Genomic DNA, 21,585 nt, shown 5'->3' on the forward strand with positions numbered 1-21,585 from the left:
TCAAGTTTCTATTCTACCTTCACAACTTTGAATTTAGTTCTATGACCCAGTAAATTGAGCCAGATCCATATCTGTAGCCATGGGTCTTGAACTACCCACTGGGGCCTGGTGATAATATCTCCAGCCAGTTTTGCTTTGTTTTTGTTCAGGATTGTTTTAGCCACCCTGATCTTCTGTGTTTCCATATAAATTTAAAGATGTGTGTTTTGTTTTTCAAATTCTGTGCAGAATCATTGGGGAATTATTAATCCCACCAATCTACAGGCACAGGGAACTTTCCAGTGAGGTTTTTACTCAGCTGATGGATCTTTTTATTTCCAACATCATGTTAGCTTGGTTTTCATCAGCAGGTCTCTTTACTGGGTTTTATTTTCATATCTTGTATTAACTTTCTCATTCATCTCTTTGTTTTGATCTCTGGAATATGTGCATGCCTTCTTTGAGTTGCTTGAACATACTATGATCATTCTTCTGAATTCTATTTCTGGACCTTCTTCCAGGAAATTTTCATTACCTGTCATTATTACTAGATTGGTGATTTGTGGAGATCTTGGCTTTTCATGTTGTTTCTGTCTCTGGAATATTTACTCTGATTATAGTTACACAGAAAAAGATGAAACGTTAAAAACAGAGTAAATAATAGCATGCTGCATTCTAAACCATGAGATTGGTGACTCACATCAGAAAACCCTCAGACTATCTGTCTTAGCTAGGGTTCCTATCGCTGTGAGGCAACATGGTGACCAAAGGCAGCCTGTGGAAGAAAAGGTTTATTTCACTCACATTTCCATATAACAGATCATCATCAAAGCAGTGAAGGCAGGAACTCAGGCAGGGCAGGAACCTAGAGACAGAAGCTGATGCAGAGAACATGGATGGGTGCTGCTTACTGGCTTGCTCCCCACGGCTTGCTAAGCCTGCTTTCTTATAGAACCCGGGACCACTGGCCCAGTGGTCCCATTCACATTGGGCTGGGCCCTGCCCCACCAATCACTAAGTGCTCTATGGGCTTGCCTACAGTTCAGTCATATGGAGGTATTTTCTTAATTGAGGCTCCCTCCTCTCAGATGACTTCAGCTTTTGTCAGGTTCACATAAAACTAGCCAGCACAGTATCTAATACATGTACTAGGAGCATCAGAGAATAAAAATATCTAAGTCTATGTCATACAAAAAGTCACCAAATACATCATTTTGCTTTAGAAGAACTGAGACTGATACAATTTTAAAGTCAATAGAAAATACTTTATCACATAAATCGCGGTTTTTTAATTCATTTTGTTCCCACAGTTTGCTTTTAATTAGCAAAGAAATATTGTCAGTTTTAAAGAGTGCAAATGATTTCCGAATCTTAGACAGCAACATTCGAGATGACAGAATAGGGTTTCCTTTTGTCATCTATTTCAATACCATGTGAGTCACATTTCCAGTTCAATTAGAAACCAGAACCGGACTTCTTTCTCAGTTTTCTATTTCCTTGCAGAGTGGGAAGCTGTGTGGTTCTTACTGATTTGATAGATTTTTTTCCCTTCTTATTTTACATGCACCATTATCAGCACACAAAATACTAGGCAAAACTTTGCTGTAAAAGAGCCCTCTTGTCGGGAAGAGCCCATATGCCAGGATGTTCGTTTGACTTCGCACAGCAAGACCTAGAAGGCCGATGCCTGTCTTGGCATCCTGGTCAGGATTAACATGGTGGTCACTGGCCAACATTAGCTGCGTGACTGAGCTCTGGTGTACCACCGCAGTCCACGAAATGCAAAGGGCAACGTTTGTGGTTTATGAAGCTTTGGAGGAAATAAAAATACAGTAACCCCTAGCATAAAATCTTATTAGTACCTTCCTCCAGATGAAGAGAGCAGAAACACAGACTGCGAGATTGTTCCACTTGGGTTCGCCATTCACATATGCTCGATGCAGAGCAACCGCTAAGGAGTCCGCTGTGACTAACGCTTGGCCTTCTTCCTGCGTGTTTTCTTTCCCTCCTAGAACACTTGAAGGAGAAGTTAGAAGATTACATGGCTCGGTTTTCCAAAGTGAGAATTGTTCGCACCAAGAAAAGGGAAGGACTCATCCGGACCCGACTCCTGGGAGCTTCTGTGGCCAGAGGCGAGGTGCTGACCTTCCTGGACTCCCACTGTGAGGTCAATGTGAACTGGCTGCCCCCGCTCCTCAGTGAGTATACTGTGTCACTATCATTCTCAAAAAGTGGCACGCTGGACCAGGGAAGCTGGCAACTGGGCCCTGATAACAGAGTTTGAGGTTTCTTCTATAAATGTTGCAGTCAGCAAAGGCTTGAGTTTGAATTGTATCTTAATCACGTAGGTATAACTACGTTAAATAGCATTTCCGATAGGACCAGCAGCAATCTAACTTAAGGTTAGGAAGATTTCTTTTATATTATGCCTCTTTCATTGTTTTCATTGCATGTATTGGGGAAACACTAAAGTAAAAAAATTTTTAAAAAGCCTACAACTATTTTTCAGTCATTGTACAATTAGAATAAGATCAAAAGACACTTACCCATGTACATATACACAGTTATCACAAGACTGTTAAGAAAGGAGGAAAATTATTCAGCCCCAGGATATAAGAATCTAAGTGATTTGCCATTTTTTAAGATGTGTAGTGCCGCTGCCTTTTTGTTTTTCTTCCTGGTGCTATTCTACATCCTTCAATGCATAATCCTCTGAATTCACACAGAGCCCCTCAGACACTGGGCTGCTGTCCCCGTGATGAGTCTTAATTGATCAGTTACAGCTACCAGAGTGAAGGCAGCAAACCATGCCGTGTCACAGCGCACCGAACCACTAGCAAAACAAACAAACTGGACATCATTCCGGATAGAAACTCCACCAGGGACGGATTTCAAGCCTCAGTATTGTTACCTTGTTTGTTTACAAGGAAGCCAGATAGAGAACCCCCATTGCACCCAGGAAAGAAATTGCATACCTAAAGAAATTCCTTCTAGAAAATTCTTAGTGCATATATGTTGCCCTCCTTTCTTGTTCTCTTAGATTTCTCCAAAGCAAGGATGTATTGTAACTGCATCCCTGGTTTATAAATAAAGCCAGTGACAGCGGCCCTCACCGCCACCACCTCAGAAAGAGTGCTCTGTTAGTGACTATTACGTGGAATTTCAGCTTCAACTAGCCAAGCTACACCAGCAAAAAAAAACAAGAGAGGGGGCCTCAGTGACAACCATATAGGATGTAAAACACAACACCCAGCAGCTAACACCCTCTCCCAAATCACCAGGTCCATATGCCTCTGCGCAGGGTCCAGCCTAGCCTTCGCAGTCAACAGGATCCCAGGACCACACCAGTCAGATACTCCCCTGAGCCTTTAATTAAGTGTGCTCTGTCCAAGGACTCAGACATTTAGAATCTCATTAGCAACGGCAAGAGTTCCTCAGACTGAATTTGACCTGCATGCTGTTGAATACTCTAGCATGCGAACCAAAGGCTGGACTTCTGCCTGAGTCAAAGCAATCCCTAAATGCCAATGATCAGTCCACTATGAATCACAGGGAAGGGGAGGGATAGGGAAAAGAGCATAAGAGATAGCCACAGCCCACTCTTTCTCATTAAAACATTCATTTCCTGTGGGCCTGGTGGATAAGAAACACTTCAAGCCAGGGATGCTATCTCTTTTTATTTTCCTCTATCAGTATCTTGATACATCATCCAAAATGAAGAAACAGGCGGAGCCACATCGCTGCTCCTTGGTTCATTTTTCACCTTGGGGATTATACCTGAATTTCAATTTCCTATTGAGTCTGTTTGTTTGATCCCTGGAAATTGAAATGTAGGCACCAGCCTTGGATGAAAAATTAGTCATGCGGCCTTCACCCCAAGCGACTACAGCTGGATGAGAGCTGAAAGGAAATTTGAAGGGAACGTTGACAGTTAATTTAACAGACTCATTCTCTTTGGATCACCTTGGGACTCCTTGTTGGTCAAGGAACTTGTAAATCAAGCTGGTTCTGAATTTGATGGAAGAAAGTCACTGAAACCGTAACGCTAAAAGCTGCAGAGGTGATCGACGAAATGTTTCCAAGCTTACGCTGACGGTCTCCGTCATCCTCTGGGGAAAATGCCACTTATATAAAACTAAAGCCCACAATAAGGCTTGCCTTGGTGAAAATGTATGCTTGGAGAGCCCTTGATGGTGGTTACCTTGAAAGAGTGCACCTGCTAACTAGCTGGCAATAAGAGAAATATAATCCCCAGGCTCCCTGGGGTTGTGGTGGTGTCTAAAACTGTCTCCTTTTCCATTCTCCAGCATTCTGTACTTCTTAAGCACTGTTCTCTCTGTCTTCTCTTTCTTCTAAAACACCATAGAATTTAGCTATTTATTACATTTTATAACGTTTTGCCCATTCCTGTATATGGTGGTATTTGTGGTATTACTATCAACAGTAGCTTGAAAACCTAGAAAAATTATTGACTCATTGTTTTTACTCAGTAAATATAGTAAATAATTTTTGTAACATGAATGAATGAATGAATGAATGAATGAATGAATGAATGAATGAGCATGTGTACTTGCAAGGAAAATGCCCTATGGGATTTTTGTTTCTCTCCACACTCTGTTTTATTAGTGTGATAAAAAATGTCACCTGCCATGATAGCCACGAAAATCTTTTGCTTCCTGCTCTATGCTGAGTAGGAACTTCCAATGCACAGGGACAGTTTCCTCTGTAAAACGCTGATATCTCACGCACATTACATTAGCTTTGGGACCTCTGAGAGAGAAAAAAAATTACACAGAAATAACCAACTCCCATCACATTTCTAAATGATATCCTTTGTTAAATGTCACATGCTACACCCAAAGGTCTTTCAAATAACGAGAGAGCAGGTGCTCATACTTAAACATCCTGCCCGTCAGAGAGCGGTGTTACAATAAATTGATTAAGCACATGTTCTTGAGAGGGAGGGAAAAGATACTTCACATATTGCTATTCTGCATGCACTGAAATAAACAAATGCCAATTTCCTGCAAGCCTGTTAGCTCTATCACAATAAAAATATCTGTATAGAAAAGCAAGATTGCTAGAACTGGAAAGAAGAGAAAAATCACCTGCCTGTTAGGCGAGGCTCCCTAGCAGCCTAGAAAGGCAGGTTTTGGAACCGGAGATTTAAGCAGGGGCTGTGTCCTGATTATTGTCCACCAAAGCTGAAGTAGCCCTTGACAAGTTGTTTGACTTCCCTGAGCTCAGTGTCGCTGTATATGAACAGGATAACAACAGTTGTAGGAGGAGGAAGGCCGCTTGTTTGTTTCCTGACTGCTCAACCATAAAATAATCACACAGAAACTTAATTAAATCACTGCTAGGCCCATTAGCTCTAGCTTCTTATTGGCTAACTCTTATGTCTTAATTTAACCCACATCTATTAATCTATGTATTGCCATGTGGATGTGGTTTACTGGGTAAAGTTCTGTCCGGCTCCATCGGGGCTACATGGCTTCTCCCTGACTCCACCTCCTTTCTCCCAGCATTCAGCTTAGTTTTCCCCCACCTAACTAAGTTCTGCCCTGCTATAGGTCCAAAGAAGTTTTTTTATTCACTAATGGTAATCACAGCATACAGAGAGGAATCCCACATCAAACAGTCAATTATCATGGATAGTGGGAGTATTGGAAAGAAAATGAGTATAAATCATCCTGGAATCATTCATGGATTGATTCCATAAATTAATAGCAATATCATAGCAATATCACAGTATCATAGCAATAATACCGTGTCATCTATTGATGTATTTTAATTACATGGAAGAAAGATAAAATGTGTATAGTACTGATAAGTAGAGTCAGTCTCAAAGAACAGCGGCTCAACAAAATTCTCTGTCATACTTGACAGCAAAGAATTTTATATATGATTGGTTGGCATTATGGAGAAATGGCCATCATGACTGTTTTATGATTAGTTGCTATAAAAACCATGAAGTTAAATATTTACATTGTGGAACCTTCAGAAAGCAGGCTAGTATTTTCTCAGCAGGCTTTAGCTGTATGCTTGGAGGAACACGAGTACTGTTTATACTCTGTGCATGTTGGAGGCACGTTAAAATGACAGATTGGGGACAGGTCAGAGCAAAAATGTGACAGCGTCGAGCTAAATGGACTTCTGCAAGTCTCTCCGGGACATAACTTTCTCAAACGGAAATATAACAACTCTAATTGTACCTAATCACTGTCCCATCATGTTAAGCCCAGCGTTCGGAGATTCCTGCAAAAGGCTCTAATGATGACAAGGAGACGCCAAGGCTGCAAGTGTTATGCATTAAAAGGAGCTGTGGGTTTCTCCTTGCTGGAAAATGATAGACGACCTAGGCAGGCATGTCATTTCCTATTTTGTGCTTTCATTTTTCAGACCAAATTGCACTAAACCACAAAACCATCGTGTGTCCCATGATCGATGTCATCGACCACAATCACTTTGGGTATGAGGCACAAGCTGGGGACGCCATGCGAGGAGCCTTCGACTGGGAGATGTACTACAAAAGAATCCCCATCCCTCCAGAGCTCCAGAGGGCTGATCCCAGCGACCCTTTTGAGTGAGTAGCAGCTGAGAGAGGGGGGAAGGGAGAGAGGGCTGATGCCAGGTGATGTTTCTAGCGTGTCAAACTCAGGACCCATGAGGACAATTATCTCTGATGCAATGTAATAAAACAGGTGGTAACAATATGCAAAACACCATAGAACGGTCAGACCTGTAAGCTCTAGTAGATTAAAATTACATGCTATGCTAAATACAGGGATCACCACCTTAAATGTTGCTAAGCATAAGGGAAAGTATGTGTTGATGAAAAGAACCAGAAACATATATCCTTTAAAAAAATTACAAAGAGACTGTATGATCCACTTTAAGATTTTTTTCTTCTGATTTTCAGGATCTTTATGCTTTCTACTTTCCCTAAAAGACTGTTTAAACTGACAGTTTGTTCTTCTTTTATTGAGAATTAGTGCAGAGTAGGAACCAGAGCTTGCATCTATATTCTGTACCCTGTTTGAAATTGTTCACTTTCGATGAAAGCCAGTCCTCCCAAGTTCGTATTTCCACAGTTTAAAATTGGATAAATCCATTGAAAAACCAAATAATCAATCACCTTCCTCCTAATTTGTGGACTTGTAAAGAGATAAACTTACAATAACCCATTGACTGATTTCTGCAACACTGAAGCTAGTTGTGGGCTTGAGAATTGTACATTCCAAGAAAAAGATGCAGGAAGGCTTAGTTGGACAACTCCCAGTGCTATTAGAGGTGACCAGTGAAATGGCCCAGTAGTCAGCACAGAGATTGCCCAGTGTGTATTACAGCTATTCTAGTCTATACCCCTTGAGCACTAAAATTTTATCATTTTAAAACTCCTGTATGTTATTTTAGTATGTGACAAATATCTGTGGTCACAGCTTTTCCCACTCTTAGGAATCCATTTAAGATGCATTAAAATCGATAGTGTCTTTTCATCAATAATAGAAGCCATAAAAGTTTGCAGTAGGAAAGTTACCTAGTACTAGCACAACTTTGGTGACACTAACCATTTGAATCCTAATAAACATTTAGCAATCCCCAGGAAAATGTTTCCTCCAATTCAAGTCTCTACAAAGATGAAGTCCTGGACGAGTGAAAGGGATTTGAGAAGTCAGTCACTAGATAAAGTAAGAGGAAAGGAGAAAAGCCATCTCTTGTAAAACGAAACATGGTCATTAACTATGCAGCGCTTCTGGAGTGAGGATTTCAACCTCTCAAATTACTGGAAAGTGTTTGGAAAGAAATAATGAAGGGCCTTTATTGCTCTCCCATATGCTTTGACCAAAGTTCATGAATATTCAGAACTGCTATAAAAATGTATAGGGATCTATTTGAAGGACTTTCTTACGAATATTAAAAGCAGACCCAGCTGAGAAGGGCTTCTCAGATGTCCCTGAGGGTGGTCATCACAAAGCTTTGTCAAAGGCTCTTAAAGTAGGATAGGTAAGTGATGAGTTGGTACATAACTTAACAAGCTTGATTTAAACCTTTTCTCAGGTGTACATGTGCATTTCAAAGGATATCATAAGTCACAAATGCATACAATTTTATCATAAGTTACAAATGCATACAATTTTTATTTATCAACTTCCTAGTTTGATAAGTAAAGATAAATAAGATAAAAATGAAAAGTAAAAAACTGATTGAATTTTTTTTAAAGTGGAGGGAGAGGCTATGTCTTAGTTGGGGTTTCTATTGTTATGATGAAATCTCAGGACCAAAAGCAAACTGGAAAGGAAAGGTGTTTATTTCATCTTACAGCTTGTAGTCTAGCATGCAGGTGACTTGGAGCAAGAACTCAAGGCAGGAACCTGGAGACAGAAAGTGTTTCTGAGGTCATGGAGGTGTGCTCCTCTGCTGGATAGTTTTAAGTCAAATTGACACAATTAAAAAAAAATACACCTTCTTAAAGTTGGGCTGTACTTAGGCCTGTAGAACATTTTCTTAGTGATTGATGTGGGAGGGCTCAAACCATTCATTGTGAGTGGTACCATCATGGGTGTTAGGATTGAGGCATTGTGCTGACTCCTGTCACCTGGTGGGATGAACCCAAGCAATACCCTGACCAGCCCAGGGTCCAATGGCTCTTAAGTCACTGTGTATGTATGCAGATACAAAAGGTCCCTTTAAGAGATAAGCTCCGCCCATTCCCTCTCTCTTTTCCCCACTGCTCTTCTAGACTGGTCCCTGCCTCTTCTTCCTCTTCTTTCTCTCTGTATTTCTCTTTCTTTCTTTTACCCCCATTTCTTTACCTCAATAAAACTCCCACATAAGCTCTGCCTGCATGGTGTGTCTGTCTCTCACTGTGTGGCCCCCTAACCCCCCAGGGTCTCTCTCACACCGGTTTTACAACAATGAGTGAGTCATCCTGGTTCGGTAAGAAACCAGGCAGAGCAAGTCATGAGGAGCAAGCTAATAAGATCTCCTACAAGATCTCTACATTAGGTACTGTCTCCAGGTTCCTGCTGTGTTTGAATTCCTGCCCACCCCCCCACGCCCTTCTATGGTCAACAGTGATGTGGAAGTGTAAACCAAACAAACCTTTTCCTCCCCAATTTGCTCTGGGTCAAAGTGTTTCATCAAACATTAGAAACTCTAGGACAGCTGCTTACTGGTTTGCTCCACATGGATTGAATTTGCTTTTTTCCACCATGGAGGGCCACCTGTCCAGGGGTGGCACCACCCACAAGGGGCTGGGCCTTCCTACATTAGTCGTTAATCAAGAAAATGCCCTACAGACGTACCAATCGGTTAATCATGTAGAAATGTTTTCATGATTAAGATTCCTTACATGGCTGGAAAGATGGCTCAGGGGTTTAAGAGCACTGGCTGCTCTGCCAGAGAACCCGAATTCAATTCCCAGCACCCACATCGCAGCTCATAGTTGTCTATAACTCTGGTTCCATGGGGGTCTGATGCCCTCATACAGGAAAACTTGCAGGCAAAACACTTATGCATATAAAATAAAAGTAAATAAATTATTTAAAATAGAGAGAGACTGCTTCTGTCAGCATATTCCCTGGCTTATGGTGCCATTAAAAAATTCCTTCTTTCCAGATGACCTTGTATAAAATTGACATTAAAAACTAACTAACACAGGATTGCAAACAGAAGAGCCGCAAACACCACAGACCATTTCTCGGATGGCAGGTGACAGGAGACTCTCCATAGTACAACTGGTAGTATCCAGGTCCCCGTGTCTGAAAGGCTTGGAATTATCCTTCTGATGGCATCCCAAATAGTGCAATAGACACTCGGTGTATTGACCTTTTACATTGCTTCCACCATGACAGCAAAATGAGACCCTACTTTCAGAAACAATGGGATCGAACGTCCCCCAAAGGGCACTCTAAAGCGCGAAACTGTAGAAGTATTCTCAGTGCCGGCCCTGACAGTGGAATTTTCTGTCAGGCTGACCCTGACTGTGGCCATCACAATATCAAGCACTCTGCTTAACCCTGCCTCTGACAGAACTGCTAAGTTTCAGAATGAGATTACCACTCATTCCTATCAACCACTTAGGTGGTTTGCTATCCTGTCAGAAAACTGCCCTGGTCTATTGAATATTACTGTCTTTCTGTGTTAAGCCCCTTTGATGCCTGGGAATGCAGACACTTTAGCCTTTTGTAATAAATGTAAGTTCCAGGAGGTGTCCACTTTGATCTTTAAAAAAGGCATTTGCCTTCCTAATAACAAAAGAGCGGTTACCCAAGCACTCTGAGGAGCGAGCGTATCAGCAGTTCCATTATCGCAGCAGTCACGGGAATGTGCTCATAAACAGACACGCTTCAGGCTAAAGCTTGCTTCTGTAGATGTGAGGGTCTAAGATACACAGCATGAATGCTGACTATCCCTACATCTCTGGAGTCTTTCATGTTTCAAGGGGCTGCGGGGATGTGTAGCTTTCTCTGGGAGGCTGGGCACAGAAACTAGAAAGGTGGGCAGAAAGGGGCTTAAGAGGAATATAGAAATTCATTGCAAGTCACAAGACCTTCCACACCACGTACATGCAAAACCTTATCTTCCTGCAGCAAGTCAATCAAAAGTTCTAAAGCAATAGAATTTGTTTTCTCTTTCAGTCAGCCATTATTTGTGTTTTCAGTACTGTGTTTTTCTACTTGCAAAACTCATAGAATGAATGGGACATGATCCGTAACTACTAAAGAAATAGATTACACTGGACTAAAATTTTAAAACACTAGACTAATATATAAGAATGTGTGATTTCTCAAACATTTATTTTCAGTTCAAATGCATATATGATCCTGGGGTGTGGCATAAATAGCATTTCAAGATCCTCAAACATCCTAAACTGGGAAACATGATCTTCAGTAATCTCAGCAGGAAGGAGATGGTTCTTCATGCTTCCCTTGAGCACCAAGAAAATGTTTCCTTGTTTGGAAAAGAAAAATCTCAAAAAATTGTCCAAAAAAAAAAATGCTGTTCCTATAAGAGAAAGTGCAATGCTTAGGGTTCTAGTTACTATAATCCAGTCATAATTTGAATTGATTAGATTAGATTGAACTGGACTGGGCTGAAATGGGCTGGAACGGACTGGAATGGGCTGGGTCGGACTGGATGTAACCCAGGAACACTTGGTCTTTGATTAAAGAACACACAATCTTGACTCTTTCTGGGAACTTACATAATGGAATGGAATGCTTTTAGAGGATTCTTGTTATCTGTGGCTTTTGGGTTTCCTCATTTCTGGGTCATCTTGAAGGCAGAGCACTTAGGAAAGTCATCTTCTCTCTGTGTGACAAAATGTAAGATGCTGTTGTAGCTTTTAATGACGAAGGGGAAGCTGTTCATTTACTGTCTGGCCACTCGCTTGCCTCTTCAGCCTTACGTTAGCATCTAAACGTTTAGAAAGGACCAGGAGAAACAGTCTTGCCCCACTTCCTTGTAAGCTGAAGCAAGCACTAGATAATATCCCAGATAGAGTCTTGCCTCTGCTTGAACTCATCAAGAAGGTAAAGTTGCTGCCTTGAAAGACAACCTATCCCAATGGACTTACTGACTGAAACCTTTTTCTTTGCATAAGAAAATCCCGTCTCCTTGATCTGAAATTATCCTATTTGAGGGGTAAAGGATGTCTGAATCTTTTTCAGCCACAGCTATCAACAGTATCTGAAAGCAACCCTCATGCCTCTTCTTTTCCAGGCTAATGTTTTCTCTTCTATTACTATGTCTAGAATCCTGCTTACTCACACACACACACACGCATGCATGGAAGTTTGTAGTTGGGTATAGTTGTGTATAAGGGTGTATACATACCAAGGGAAAAACCCATAAACTACAAATATTGTTTATTATGCCTTAGTGCACAGGAACAGAAGCTGGAAGTCTGTTCATACAGGTTCACAGACTGGCCTAGAAATGCCTAACTCTTGCTGTGACTTGCTGGCAAGCATGACAAGTTTGGCACTTCAAATACTGTAGATTCCCTGAGGGTCAAAGAACTGTGAATAGAATCTTCATGAGCTGGTTCTGTGACCAAAAATGGAAAAGTAAAGCCCAGGCTTGAACTGATTAAATACCACCTCTGTCAAAGGAAGTTGTTTTCCCTCGCCACAGAAAAGTAGAATGCCTTCTAGAAATGTCCTAACAGCATCTACCTCTGTTCCTCAGAAGAGACTATAAAACTTGTTGACGTTCTTTGAAATATGAGAGCTACATAGCACAGGCCTATAATCCAGCACTTGGAAGGCAGATACAGAGGCTGAGAGTTGAAGACTAGCCTTGGCTACATAGTGAGACCCTGTTTTCAAAATGAATAGTGTGTGAAATAATTGATATAAAACATTATACGAAGGACAGAGTGTACCGGGTAACACATACAATATTTTGGTCAATTTGTAGTTATATGAGTATGGTCGTCATGGTTTCCATCGCTGTGATAAACACTATGACCAAAAGCAACTTGGGGAAGTACTGGTTTATTTCTTCCTGCATCTGTTAGGTCACAATATATCACTGAGGGAAGTCAAGGCAGGAATTGAAGCAGGAGCCATGGAGGGGTGCTGCTTATGGGCTTTGTCCTCATGACTTGCTCGGCCTGCTTTCTTATACAACTCGAAACCACATGTCTAGGATTGACACTTACCACAGTGGTACGGACCCTTCTACATCAATCATCAAGGAATAAAATGTCCCCACAGGCTTTCATACCTGTCGATGTAATAGGGGCATTTTCTTTGCTCTGGTTCCGTCTTCTTAGATGTCTCTAGGTTGTGTCAAGTTGATAAAAAAATAATCCAGTACAAAGAGAATCAGAAAAAGACTGAAAATCATAAATTCATCAAGCTAGAAGAACTCTTAGCGATCATTCGGCCTATTGTAGAAAACCATGAAGACTCCAGCGTCTACATGATGTATCCAGTGCCCTGAGTACTAAATTCAACAGCTACCTCTAGAGTCTCAGGTTGTAACTCCCATTTTTGCTCTCCTCTCTTTTTTTTTTACCATGGAGGAGGAGAGGAAATAACATCTATTGCCTCCAGGAACTGGGCTAGGACATTTACATAAATTGCTAAATCATTTACTCCTATTTCAAGATGATAAAATAATTCATCCTGTGCATATTTTGGATGAGGTAGCTGAGGATTAAAAAGCAAATACAGCAAAGCGGAATGAGAACAGAATTAGCAACGCCTTCTATTTCGTAGGAATTTCAACCTTGCTTTCTACTTGGAGAAGATGAATGCTCCAGTATTTAAAGATAAATACTCCAGTATTTATTTAGAGAAGGATCATGTGAAAGTAACATTGAAAACAACATTTTTAGCAGAGTGCCTGCCTCCCTAAGCACAGTAATGTGCCTCTCAATGGATTTTCCAGAGCCAAAGGCCTTTCTAGCCATCACTAAGAGCTTTAGCAGATCCTGTTTTAAAACCAGTTTGGAACATTGAGTTAGATGGTCATTCCAGGACTACAGCTTACAGGTGGATAATTCATTTTCAGCTGTGGCCAGAGTAGGGGACAAATGACTCCAAGGATTCAGCCAGGCCTGTCCTCACAAGCCCATGAGGCTAGCAAGCCTACAGCAAAGAATCTCCTTCTCCTTGGTGGGCTGAAAGCTTTGCTTTAGTCTTGAAAAGAAGTGAACAACCCATTGAGGCTCAGCTACTTGGTGCTCAGAACGAAACATAAGCCTTCATCAGTACTCTTGTGACTTCAGGATGGGACGCTGATTTCAACACTCTACCCTGGAGCTGGAGCGACTTGGACTTACTTAGAATTTGAAAGTAATTTCTCCTACTCCAAACATTCTGTGTGAGTTTTGGCCCAATATTAATTATTGTAAATTAATCAAAATCAGCAAAGCATGAAATTGCCCTTTCCCAGTGGCCACTCGGACTTGTGGAACTCTACGTTTTGTGTGGAATGGAAAGCGTGGTTCTGGGATCTTCTCCTCTTTTGTCTCTACACTGCTGTCACCTGCCCAGCTCGCATCGAGCCTCCTTAAATCTTGGAATTTAAGAAAGGAAGAAAGTTTGCTTTATATCCTACTGCTCAGGCAAATCACACAAATTACTCTGTGATCTGCAAGTAATAGTTTGCAAATCTTGCTCCCTTTTCATCAAAATAATAATGATAAATCGATACATCTAACTATCTTGGGTTTTGTTTTTTTGGCTTTAACCTCCTATCACAAAATTCTGTAGGATCAAGGTTTAGAAACTTTTTCTTACCTCTGGGGGGTGTCTGTGAGTGTCGGGGGTTCTCTGTGTGTCTGAGTGTGTCTCTGTATGTGTGTCAGTGTGTGTGTGTGTGTGTGTGTGTGTTTCAGTTGCTATGATAGATATCATGACCAAAAACAACTTTAGGAAGAAAGGGTTTGCTTCATCTTAACCTCGAAGGTCACAGTCAATAACTGAAGGAAGTCAGAAGCAGGAACCAAGGAGGAAAGCTGTTTACTGGCTTGCTATCCCTGGCTTCTTCAAGTAGTTCTTATCTACAGCCCAGACCCACTTACCTATGGCTGGCACTACACCAACCATCAGTTTAAAAGCTGCCCCATAGACTCGCCCACAAGCCAATCTGATCAGACAATTTCCTAATTGAGAATCCCTCAGGTAATTCTGGCAAGTGTAAAGCTGACAGGTTTTGCTAACTAGGAAAGGTGTGTGTGTGTGTGTGTGTGTGTGAGAGAGAGAGAGAGAGAGAGAGAGAGAGAGAGAGAGAGAGAGAGAGAGAGAGAGATTATAATGGAAAACAAAAAATATTATGTGGCTAACACTCGTAACATGAAACAAAAATCAGGAGTCCAATTACTGTCTTCCTTCATTCAGACTTCAGCTCTCAGGCTTAATCAATAATCCCACAGGAGTCCAATCAGTGGCTTCTTTCGTTCATTCAAACTTTAAATCCTAGGGTTAATCAATATTTTTTTTTCCTCTCCTGTGAAGAGAAGCTTAGACATCCATTAAGGGAAGTAGTTTTGTCAATTAGTGTTAAATAGTGATTCACAATAATAACAGCAGGAACAGACAGATTGCCTCATCCCGATACTGTGTCCTTATCGTGAGGCCAGGCTGCAGCCAATGGATTGAAAATGTCATCTTTCATTTACTTGCTAATGAAGGGAAATGTCAACCATACCAGCTTCTGATCTGTTTGTAAGATCTCGTTCGATATTTGACAACCACAAAAAAGACAAAATATTTAGAGAAAAGTACTGTCACACTTCTAAATGGTGTCCTCATTCACAGAGGGTAAGAATAAAGGACCAGAAATGGCTCAAGTGCCCAAAACTAATCAAAATATTGAATAAAATCAATCTTTTTCTCAGAGGCCCAGATGGAGAACACACTGAAGGTTTTTTCTTTAATGAAAAGTAAAATGCTGTCTCATTGACAGAGCCAGTCAAACTCAGAAGAGTTAATTACCTACCCCTCTTGAGAGATCCCTTCCCAACCTTCAGCTCAGGAGAACTTTTTGATACCCTGGTCTCTTCTCCATGAAAATTACAACTGATAATTGTTATTCATGAGGGAGTAGTAAAGATCCTTCTTCCCTGCTCAGGTCGGTTCTCCAAAATTGATGTTTGTATTCCTCCCTCCCCCAAGAAGGGTGATGATTTTGGCGTGCATTGGGTGCTCTCTCTAATTTATCCCTTCCATTAGCACACAGACTAACGTTACCAAAGTCCACCCCTAAATTAGCACTTGCCACAGTTATTTTTCTGGTGTTCACAGATTGTCTTTAGTTTGTCCTGGTCTTCCAATATGTCTGCGTTCCTGGGACAACATTGACTTTGAAATTCCCATTGTGATTTCTAACCACGTGGTTTTAGAATTTTTTAACCTTTTTTCTGTTATCATTTTGTTAAGGATAAATGATGCTTGTCTGTTACACTATTTAAAATGAAGATGAGTCTAATCAATCTTCCTTTGTTAGAGTTCTCTTTCACCCTGTGTTCTAGTCCTTCAGGACTATTGTCTCAGTGGACTTCCAGAAAATCTTTTCCATCCCTACTCAATCTTTACCATGGCTTTTATTCTAACTATAACTGAATCTTCCTTGGGTCCCACATCCTGGTACCTTAGACTTCTCTCATTCCTCATTTGGCTTCAGTGTTCACTTGTTCCTCCATGTAAAGAGATGATCTGAACTCTGCATCCCACTAAGCTTTCCATTGCTGTGACAAATACACCCGAGTTCATCAACTGAAGAGGAAGAAAGTTTCATTCTGACTCTTGACATCTATGGTTTCAGCTCACTCTCATTTGACTCTATTGTTTTGGATTTAAGATCACACAAGTGCACCTTGACAGGAATATTGACCGATGAACCCTATTCTCCTGAAGGCAGTTGAGGCTGTATGATTCTTATAGGTCCCTAAGGGCATGTCCCCAGTGATTTAACTTCTTTCTTCTAGGCTCCATCAACCAAAAGATCAGTCATGCCTTAAAAGCATAAAACTGAAGACGGAGTCTTTAACCCATGGGCTTTTAGCATGCATTCCAGATGTAAACAATGACATCAAGCACTCCCTAAGCAGAGTCAACCAACATTGTTTTCCCCCATGCCATTCAATACTTATCAACAGAGATAGAGCAGGTTCCCCATGTCTGAAATCCTTAGAGCTCACAAACTGATTTGGGAATTACTTTGTTGCCTATTGCCATTTTCTTGCAGACATCACCTGCTTTGCTTTAAATTCCCAGATTGGGGTCTGTTGGTCTAATATCTGATAGTGATGTGTCGTGTCTGTTCCCTGCTGGGTATGTGACTTTGTCCACAGTAGTTTCTTGTCAGGGCTGATTGATAGGCCCTGAGTTCTATGGCATAATCATATTGTCCTCGTACTTCTTCATTATGGCTTCATGAGCTTCTTTTCTGTGGTTAGCTAGAAAGAAAATATCCATGAGAACACAAAACTATCTCAGCCCCCTTGCTAGTTCTCCACATTCAACATCAACAGTTACTCTTTGTGTGATAGGTTTATAATCCGAACATGGTAGAATTTTAACAGCACTGTCTGCCATTCAATCAGATGTTATGTTACCTCTCAGAAGACATCAATACAGATGCCAAACCAGGTCTATTTGAGGTTATTTTGTCACCTAAGGCTTCATTGTTAAGCCATATGAGCCAGATCTGTTGTTGCTGTTTTCCTTTTTAATTCAGTTCCTCTTTCTTTTTTCATAATTGCTAGCATTGATGCTGGAATGTAAACTCCATAAGGGCAGGGTTCTCTTCCACTCAATTTATTCGATGACACATTGATAGCACCTCGTGTCTGCACTTAGCAGGCACTAAATAGACATTTAATAAGTGGGTAAAATAAATAATCAAGAGAGACAGTGATCAGACAAGTTTGTCCATATTTGAATATGTGACTTCTTTTTTAAGAAAAGGACACCAAATAAGAAAACTACTGTGGCTAGCTGGAGCATGGTTTTGACAAGAAGTCACCCACAAGTCAGGCTACTTGTATAGATTGTTACAGCAAAGAGGTAGAAAATAGAGGAGATAACAGAGGCCATTACCTTGTATGTAAAAGAAAACAGGACTTCTTAAAGTTACTTCCATTATGAATGACAATTAAGTCCCTTTTTAAACCAACCCCTAGGTGATAGAATCTTTAACAAAGAATCTAAGGCTAACTAAGGTCATACAGTTATCTATTAGCTTTGTCGTGTCTAACCAACACATTCTAAGACTCTGAACCTGACTAGATTCTAGCTTATCAGCTATTTCAAATTATTGTTACTACTAACAATACATACTATTATTACCCTTTTCACGTGCCAGACAGGCTCTGTACCCCAGCGAAGCCTTGGTTTTTATTTTGTTTGGTTTTGAGACAGCCTAATCCCATGGAGACCAAATTGGCCTTGATCATCCCGTGATCCCTGTACCACTATCTCAGGAATGCTGCTGTTTCTGCATCCAGTCTCCCTTCAACTACTCTGCAAAGGAGGCACCTGCGTGTAAATAATTGAAGGAAGAGAGATATAAAGCCTGACCCTGATTCCACGTTGGATCTTTTGTGGTGACTAGTATTCGCTGAGAATCCCATGCGGCACTGAGACTGTACTCAGAGACAGAGGCAAACACATGGCTAGGGGGGATAAAAACTTCAGAAAGAATACAATGCTCTCTTCATCTTTAGCAGTCAGAGCCAAAACTAAAAATTAATTGCTAAAGTTGCGATACCCACCTCTTGGTGCAAATAAAGATGACTGAGGAAGAGAGTTGTAGTATTAGATTACTGGGTCTGGGGTTTGCTGTGATAGTTATGTATTTGGGTCTAGAAGCTGTATGAACGAAGAAGCCCTGGGACCAAGGCCAGTCATTGTCCTTCCCTTCAAGGCGTAAGCAGTGGCTATGACACCAAATGGTAGACTCAAGAGTATCTTCTTTATATTTTAATTTATTTCTTTTTTATTTATTCTAATGCTTCTTGGAATTGGTGCACATGGAAGAAGATTTGAGGAAAAGAAACATGTGCCTTTGTCTCTTGAAGTACCATTACAGTTTACCCAAGTTGACTGTTGCCTGGGGAAGGTGACGTAGCACGAGTCAATGAAAGAAAGATCCACCCTAGGAGTAGTGGAAGAAGGCATCAGGCTAGCTGAAAAACGAAATGAAGATGGGTTCTCCAGATGTAACTTTCTGATTCAAGGCTGGCCCTTGAGGCATCTCACATCTTCTCACATCTTCCTCCTGTTTGCTGATTCCTTCTCCCATCAGCAGGAACCGAAATGAAAGACAAATCCTGAACCTGCTAATCAAATTCAGGTCAACCAAGGCAGGAGAGTCAGAAAGCCAGCATCTCCCAGGCTAGGACAATTGGTTAGGAAATTACTCACAGCAATCCGGAAGAGAAAATTGTGAAAAATGGTAGAGAAAATTGTGAAAAAAATGAAAAGGAAGGTCAAAATATTCATTTTGACTAATAAGAGACTAATTATATCAAGAACTAAAAGAGAAGAAGCGGGCCTGAAAGCCACGTACCTGAAGCTGAACAGGAGGCGGGAAGCTGTGAGTAGCAAGAGGGAATTGTTCCGCCTTTCAGCATGCCAATTTGCCACCAGGTCATCTTTCCCTCCACACCACAGCCTGATTTTATATCATTCCACCATAGAAAAGGTTAGGGAGAACTTTTTTAGGCTTGTTGTCTTTTCCCACTGCTTAGCACAGCTCCAGTAACTAAATTTAATGTTTGTAGTAAGAGAAACTGCCCTATGGAAAATAATGTTAGTATATACAGTGGGCTTAAGAAGAGAGTCATAAATCAAATGGCATAAGTACAGCTTCCTTTGTCTCCATCACCAGACTCCACACAACCCAAGGGTACTGTTACCAAGGCAAGCAGCAAGCTTGATCCAAACATCCAGGACCCTGGGCAGGAGTGCAAATGAAGACCCAGGTGGCCCATGCTTACGTATCTAGATCTTATAAATCAAGTCAGAAAACTATTGAACTTTGCTGTATCCTCCTATCTTGATAAATATCCTTGTGTAGCAGCCTAAAGGGCCAGATTCACAGATAGGATCTTTCCTTTTAGCTCTGCAGCTGCTTCCAGCAAGGCTGGGGTGGAGTTGGGCAGACGGCTCACTGTTCTTTTCCTTAGGCATGTCCTGCCTGCACAGCAACGGCCTAAGGGCCCACAGAGGTAGAAATCAAAACCTATACATCCGACTCTATCTAGAAAATCATCTACCCTTCTGATCCTTCTGAGCAGACCTAAGGGTATAAATTCTAAGCCAAAAGAAAACACCACCTGCTTCCACTAAAGAAAAGTAGCAAAAAGTGCTAAGCCTAGGAACAGGCACAGACCCATTTGCTTACAAAGGGTGTTCAGCTTCAGTAGGCCACACGGCTTTAGCACCTAGGCCTACTCACTGCAAGAAGGGAACATGCACAGGAGAGCAGATTACTGGAGCATCTTTGCTTGAACTGAAGTCCCTTACCTGGTATTGAGCCCTACACTATCTTTGGACTATATTCGAACTATGTCACTTTATGCCACAACTTTGGAGTTTAGCACCTGTGACCGAGACGTTCTAGCTCACAAAGAAGCTATTTCCCATCTGATGGTTTACAGAAAGTATGTTTTATAATTTCCATTCAAAATATGTAGCAGGGGACTGGCAAGATGGCTAAGCAGTTAAGGTGAGCGTTGACTGCTCTTCTAGAGAACTTGGGTTCGATTCCCAAAACCCATAGGTGGCTCACACAACCATCTGTAACTCCAGTCACAGGGAATCTGAGGCTTTCTTCTGGCCTCCTCGGGCACCAATCACAAATGCAGTGGATAGACATACAGGCAGACAAGATACCTATATATATTAAGCAAATAAGTAAAAGTGTTCAAATATACGTGTAGTTCACACAACAATGGTAATCCCCATTATTCCTCATGGTAACAAAGCTATCAAACACGTTACTGTGAATGAAGTTATTGTTCTTATTGTGGAGAGGAGTGATGTTCAATCTTGTGTTTCATTTTCTCTTCTTTTGTAATTCTCTTGCCTTAGCCAAATGAATGCCGAGATTACAGATATGTACTCCCATGCCTGGTTAAGATGAGTGGTTATATGTCTCATCTTGTCTTGTTTTAAGAATTTAAACTAATCTCCCTACATCTCTTGGGAGCACTGAGACCCCAGATCCTCAATTTCTTGTAAACAACTTGTTTTCCCCTGATCTGAGTGCCTACCGCTGCTCTGAGCATGAGACCTTCAGGAGTTCCTGATGACAGGAGAGTGGTTTCTGGTGGGTTAGGCTGGGGCGTGGCTATCTCTATATAATCTGCCCCTGAACACAATAAAGGGGGCATTCTTGGGGATTTTGTATCGGTGTTAAAAGGTCTGTGCATGTCGATCTGTCTGTACGTTTGTGGGTGTGTTCTCAACCTCCAGTCCCTTGCCCAAAGCTCAGCGAACTGGGTAAAAGCGCAAAGATCGCAGACACGGGGGCACAGTGCGCGGCAATTGGTGGTACCCACCGAGATATCGGCAACATCCTACATTTAAAAACAAAAGTAACACCACCCCAAAAATACAGTCATCCCTTGGTGTCAGGAGAAATTAGGTCCAGCTTCCCACACCACACATCTGCACACTACAATCTGCAGATGTTCAGGTCCCTTATGTATAATAGATGCTCACATACAATCCATGCTCCTCTATCCTTTAAGTCATCTTAGGCTACTACTACAGAAACGGCTGTGGAATTAATAATTATACTGTTTAATTCAAAGGATGATATAAGAACAAAGTCTGTACATGTTCAGAAACAACTTCTTGTAATATTTTTAATCTGTGGTGGCTGGTGGAATTTTTAGATACAGGACCCACAGTTTCAGAGGGCTATATATATGTTCATTGCAACCCTAAACATTGTGTCATATGGGATTGAATTCTATGTTGGTGTGTTTTCTTTTCTAAATTGACGTGCTCAAATTTCCTCCCCTTCCCACCCCTCTCGGTATTACATCTTGATGCTAGGAGCAGTCACAGAGGGGTCACCTGGAGCTTTATCTTTCTCTGCTGTCCTCAGCTGGACTCAAATTAAACGTAGCAG

The 21,585-nt window shown here is 41.3% G+C and overlaps 1 protein-coding gene across 3 annotated transcripts in view; it reads left to right on the top strand.

Moving 5' to 3' along the window:
* Galntl6 (polypeptide N-acetylgalactosaminyltransferase like 6) overlaps positions 1-21,585 on the top strand; it is a 1,046,769-nt gene that overhangs the window by 864,552 nt on the left and 160,632 nt on the right. For all 3 annotated transcript variants that reach the window (XM_057752992.1, XM_057752993.1, XM_057752994.1), the window contains 2 exons: positions 1,992-2,177; positions 6,382-6,565. In XM_057752992.1, coding sequence (XP_057608975.1) covers positions 1,992-2,177; positions 6,382-6,565 — 370 coding nt within the window. The remainder of the gene's footprint in view (positions 1-1,991; positions 2,178-6,381; positions 6,566-21,585) is intronic.

Source organism: Chionomys nivalis, chromosome 20 (assembly GCF_950005125.1).
Source record: "Chionomys nivalis chromosome 20, mChiNiv1.1, whole genome shotgun sequence".
In the NCBI taxonomy this organism is placed as follows: domain Eukaryota; kingdom Metazoa; phylum Chordata; class Mammalia; order Rodentia; family Cricetidae; genus Chionomys; species Chionomys nivalis.